This window comes from Malaya genurostris, chromosome 2 (genome assembly GCF_030247185.1).
Source record: "Malaya genurostris strain Urasoe2022 chromosome 2, Malgen_1.1, whole genome shotgun sequence".
Classification (NCBI taxonomy): domain Eukaryota; kingdom Metazoa; phylum Arthropoda; class Insecta; order Diptera; family Culicidae; genus Malaya; species Malaya genurostris.
Window position 1 is genome coordinate 341,230,578 of NC_080571.1, and position 6,186 is coordinate 341,236,763.

General features: G+C 36.9%; 1 protein-coding gene across 3 annotated transcripts in view; it reads left to right on the plus strand.

Annotated features, from left to right (window-relative positions):
• LOC131431823 (transient receptor potential-gamma protein) overlaps window positions 1-3,207 on the plus strand; it is a 399,703-nt gene extending 396,496 nt beyond the window's left edge. For all 3 annotated transcript variants that reach the window (XM_058597720.1, XM_058597721.1, XM_058597723.1), the window contains exon 22: window positions 1,137-3,207. In XM_058597720.1, coding sequence (XP_058453703.1) covers window positions 1,137-1,514 — 378 coding nt within the window. In that variant the 3' untranslated portion in view covers window positions 1,515-3,207. The remainder of the gene's footprint in view (window positions 1-1,136) is intronic.
• Window positions 3,208-6,186: the final 2,979 nt, after the last annotated feature.

Sequence of the window (6,186 nt, forward strand, 5' to 3'; positions counted from 1 at the left end):
TGGCAAACATGCGTAGAACAAGACACGTTATGCATGGGCCTCTCTCCGGAATATCTCACAGAAGCTGCGAGCAGCAAAGAACGATTCAGAGCGCTAGCGGAACACGAATCGATGAGGACCGAACAATGGAGACTACGAAAGTGATTTTGAGGGATTCTCAGTAGGAGAGGAATCGTCGGATGAATTCAAAGGCTTCTACGATATCGAAACAGACTCGGAATGGGGAGCGGAACATCTCTGGACCACAGAGGGTAATCAGTAGGACGGTGCATGAATTCTCTTCACAAAGGGATCGCAGAGGAGCAACATCAGAAGATATCAAAAACAAAACAAAACGTAAGTAAAACAAGAAACATCATTATACATAATTTCAGAATAACAACACAGAAAGTCTGATGAGACCAGCGATGGCATACCCACAGTCGACAGCACGAAATAACTACACACCCTAGGTAACAAGATTGTTCGTTTAAACGCCTCAAATTGTTTTTTTTAATTTTCAGCCAAACGTAGTAAAACATCTAAATGCTAAATTTCCCTATTTATCTCCACTATCCCTAACCTAATGTATCTGAAACCAGTGGGACTCAGAGTAGCGCCTGCTGGTGGAGGAAGCCGGTGTGCTATACGGTCTAGTGCATCTCAACGGTCAGGCTTTAGTAGGCTCACAACTAGCTTGAAGTGAACCTCACTCAAGCAGATGGGCGGACACGGTCTGCCAGGTTGTGGACTGATAAATTACAATTACAATTACAATTACAATTTGATTGTAGGAAAATTTTGTTTTTTTTAACTACCAACGAGACCAGACTTATAGCAACGCATGTTACGGACATTGGTTCCTGTTATAAACTTGTCACTGCCTGCTGATCGGAAACTTACCGCAAAATTGTCGCTTGTAAAGCTGTTTTCTTCATGGACTACAAAAGTCTTAGTAAATTTATTTCCTTTCAAAAATACATGGTTTGCCAAGCCGTTTGTACTTCAACGAATGTCTTCTAAAACGTCTATTACCAATCACAAACAAAAACACACGATTTCTGTATTGTTTTGGTCGGGTAGATTTTGTTGTGTCAACACCTTACACATAGTTTTCAGTCACCAACACGTACTAACATTCCATCCTTCCATTATAGGTGTTGAAACGTGCTTCCAGTGTACCTTCGCGCAGTCCCGGTGACGAACCGGGTGTCGTTGGCGACAGCACGGGAATCACTGCGGACGGTTCGACAGCGGACAACGGTATTCCGGCGGTGAAGTCATTACGACACGAGCAGACCCAGAGCCAGCAGAACTCCATCGAAAATCAACTGGACCCTCCGTTAACACCGTCGACAACGGAGGAAAGTGTGGACCACCCGGCAAACACACGAATCAGCTACACGGAACCGTTGCTACGGATACAGGGTAGAACGGCCGCCGGGGATACGACTATCGAACCGCAGCCATCTTCATACCGGATTCCAGGAGTCACACCGGTTCGGGGGCACTTCCAGTCCCAGGGATGGTTATAGGAGCTGTGCGGCAGGACAGGGTTTTGTATATATTGGATGATACGAGTATGAATAATCTAGTCGTCGTTTTATAGGGAAGGGTAACAAGCAAACTGCCATCTTCAAAACAGGATACACTCCCTGAACCATACCAGATATGGGAAGGGAGAATTTAATCGGATGTAAACTTATCAAAAGCAAAATTCTAAACCAATCGGAAGAGCTACGACTCGGTGGTCACCAATAAAATATATCTTTTCGGTTATTGTAATTTTGTTATGGAGGCCTGAAAACTGTTGTCGACAGAAACAGTATGTTGTTAAACGACTATTTGAATGTGATTATTAGTTTAGATATTATACAAAGAAACGGTACTCCTGAAATACTTAATCAAAATGGGAATTGTGCGCAACACACTTAATTGAACGGGTGGAGCCGGTTCGGTGTTTACAAAAGACCGAACTAAAGCTACACTTCATTCACCAAACTCTATATAGAAAAAGCCTATCTATAAACTATGGATTTTAGTCAATCTTAGATATTTCAATTACACTAGCATGAAAAGATTACTATTTTAAGAACCAAAACACTAAGGGACCACGTCTCTTTGAAACAGATATAACAAAAACTTAGTGACTGTCGTTACATTTGAAAAACCGAAAGAAAGAAATTTATGTTACATCAACCAAAGAAAACAGTTTCGTAACAGTAACTGGCACTACGATTTCAACTAAAAGCTTGACAAAATGTAACAAAATCAAGCCATGTTCTATGATACATATAGCATATATCACAAAGAACACACATAAGTAAAAGTATACCAACATTTCAGAGCAGAGTTAACTATTTCACACCAAAGCTACCGTAGAGCTCTCCCTTGTTAAATAACACATTCAAACATTGAAAATATAACTGATATTTTAAAAGAAAATAGCACAAATCACTAGTGAAACCTAACATAAACAAGAAAAGAAATCATGCGAAGAAAAACAAAGGAGGCCTTATTACTGATGAAGACAGTTGATAAATGTTAGCAAAGAATTACTATTTCTCGTTGATGGCATAGTAGGCTGCGCTCCTAGAGCAGCAGAATAAACTGACGGGAGGATCGTTTCTGTAATGACAACACTGCACACAGTGGAACCTCCTGTAATGAACTAAACTGTTTAGAAAGTACGTGAAAGTAAGTTTATCGTGATTGGCCGGAGACACTTTACCGTGCGTCTAGACAGAATTGAATTTGATAATATTTAAGCAAACTGAAACGAATGCCGTGTCGTACGGATCATCGATTGATAACTCGTATGTCGTTTTCGCTGCAGAACCCTAAAACTGACCCAGAGTAAAACAAAAAAAACTTCAAATAAACAATTTAGAATTGACAGTAGTTAGAATAGAAACTGGGTTAGAATCGGATATCGAGCGGAATCGACATAAGACATCGCAAGCTAGAGGCAAACATATTTCATCCTCCAACGATGAACAACTATGTGAATATTACTACTAGCGAAGATTTCCAACAGACAGGTTTGTAGAGATAACCGAAGAAAAAAAAATTTTTTAGCACAGACACACTACATTTAGGCGTCGTAAATTCCAGTCATTAGTTACGAAAAATTATATGAAATATGGAAATAAAAAGAGTGTGTGATTCAATGAAAATATGATGTTTTCAAGAAACAATTCATAAAACAATAAAACTGTATGGAATGGTTTTGATCGTAGTACAATAATTCTTACAGAGAAATATCTACGTAGAAAGTGGAGTCGAATGCGGATCTTATCCAGAGGACCAGTTTGGATACGGTAACCTAACTTAAATTCATTTCAACTTATTTATTAATCATAGCATTAGTTTGTGGTTCGAATCAAATATTTTTAGTTGGATATTTCTTTTTCCTTTTAGACGGTAACCAAAAATGAAATGAAACTAATTTCAGCGACATAAGTTTATTGTAAGTCGAATCGTCTTACTGAATTATACACAATATGCCATTACCATCGCGATTTACAACCTTAATGTTTTAACTAAAAGTGAGATAAAAATATTATTTTAGTTCAGAGCTAACATAGGGGCTAAGTTACTTTGACAAAGTTGTGCAGAAAGTTATTTCAAACAAATTTTCTGAAGGTACTATTCCCGTAACTTGAATGTAATTCAAGATATAATTTATTTTTTGAAAAGGGTGTCCTAAAACCAGTTTTTGTAAGAAAACAGATATATTTTCAATTTATATTAGTTTTCCATGTTCTATAAAGTTTTTCATCATTAAAAACTACGCTTGTCCTTGACATTTGCAATGATAACAATATCAGATCAGACTTCGGTATATATTCGTTACCATGGTAACTCTCACAATAAATGATTTTTATGGACATCGAAGTCTACAAATAGAAAAGTTTATTAATAATTACAGACGGTTTTTGAAAGTGAGATAAGAAGCCACGGCTTTGAAAAAAGGCAATCATCATGTCGAATTACGTTATGTCATTTTTTGGTAAGTTTTTTTTCTATAGAAAAGCTCTGCGGATAAATATCCTCTATTCATCAGTTGAAGTGAAGATCGATAAACGCTTGCTATATTGTACTGTTAATAATGATTAGGAAGTTTCTTTTATACAGATTTCGAGAGTATTATACACGCGAACAATACAGATCACTTACGAATCGGGATCCCATGAATTGGTTATTAGTTTCATCGGATCCTTTGGTTACAAATATTCGTGAATGGCCAAAACAGTCCAAGAAGAATCTGTCGGATGATGCTAGGAGTCTTTAAGCTGGTTAAGAACATTGTCAGCTATCATAAAATAAATACAAATAACTAAAAATGAGTTTTGTTCATACTTTTTTCTACCAGAAGATGACATAACATAATTCGATTTGATGATTGCTTTTTTTAAAAGTCGTGACGAAACAGTTACTAAACTATTCAATTTAAAGACTTCGAAGTGCATAAAAAATCATATTTTGTGGCTAGTACCATAGTAATGAATATATACTGAAATCTGAACTGACATGAAGTGAAACTTATCATTGCAAATGCCAAGGACAATGATATTTGAAAAGAACATATCTCGCCTGCAGACGATCGCAGACGAGTAATTCAACCACGTTGTGAAAACTCTTTTGAAGTAGTTTAATATGTAAGTAGTCTCATATGCACCTTTATGCGCCTTTTAATGATAGACAAATTGAAATTTTGCTATAAAAAACATGAAAAATGGCTCTATTTCATTAAACAGAAATGATAGCAGCATAGTATGTTTGAGAAAGCTATGTAGTTTTTAAAAATGAAAAACTCTGTAGAACATAAAAAAACTCATATAAATTGAAAATATATGTGTTTTCTTACATGCTCCTATGTTGGCCATGAACTAAAATAATATTTTTATCTCACTTTTAGGGGGATTAATCACATAAATAAAATTTGCCCACATATGGCGTCTATCATTCTGAGCAACTTTGCTGAAGATACTGTACCTCTAAAACCACGTTCCTATCAGTTATCAATTAAGAGCGTGAAATTGCGCTTTTGAACCACTGTGCAGTGGTTTGAATCGACTAATACGTGAGCTTAATTCTCTAGCTGCTCAACCGTTGATAGTTCCTTTAGGAAACTTATCCACAAAAATATACCTCGTGATTGAATCACAATAAAAAGTGTGCAAAGCCTACTGAGCAATTCCAGGAATGAGTAGACGAAAAAGGCGACAAAATCAGAATCGACCTTCTCCGATTTGGGTGAAACTTTGCACATGGCTTCAGTATGGCAAACCATAAGTTTTGAACCGTTGGAGAAGTCAATCTGACTCACAACTGATTTTTGAAAAGGGCGTATGTATTTTTGCATTTCACAAAAATTGCCTTTTTCAAATCGTTGTAACACGGAATCCGTTAATTGTACAAAAATGGCGTTCGGGAAGAAGTTGTAGGGAATCGATTGGGCACTCTAAAAAAAATATGCACTGAAAAAAGTTTTGATTTTTTTTCTCAATAATTACAAAATAATCCGAAAAAGTTAAATAAAAAAAACATGGCTCTAATTTTTTTTATAATTTTTATTTTAAAGCTGTTATTAAAACCTACAGATTGATGGCTACCCCATCCGTGCCTTTTGAAAAATGTAGAAGTTACAGCTAAAACAATATACAGATATATTCGAAATTTCAAGTTCTCGTTGAAAGAAAATCGTTTAAACAGTAGAACTAACGTAACTACGTCAAAACGTTTTCCCATGGAAGTCCCCACGAATTGATTTGGACGGGTGCGACCACTTCAGCAAGATTTTGATGTCCCCAACCTGCTCCAAAGGACTCCAATGACAGACCCCACGATTGGACCTTACTCTGACCGCTGTAGTATCCATTCGAACCATTGACCACGATTTGGTACAAAGACAGGTGACTATCTGAGGAACCGATCGGCCACATTCCATTCATTCCAGGTATTCCATCCAGCAAAGCAAAGGCCACGAATTGGAGAATGTGGAAAAAGGATTATAAAGGATTTCAATGAAACCCGCACTCTACAAACAGTTTACCTTCATTTTTGTGAATTTTGTTCCGTCACACGTTCTATTGAGGTTGTAAAATTTATTGAGATTCGTTCAAAAACAGCTGAGCTATGACAGCTCGAAGTTACCGTTCCCACTTCTTTTGAGGCTTGGTATTTGGAGTGTTATTGATGAGA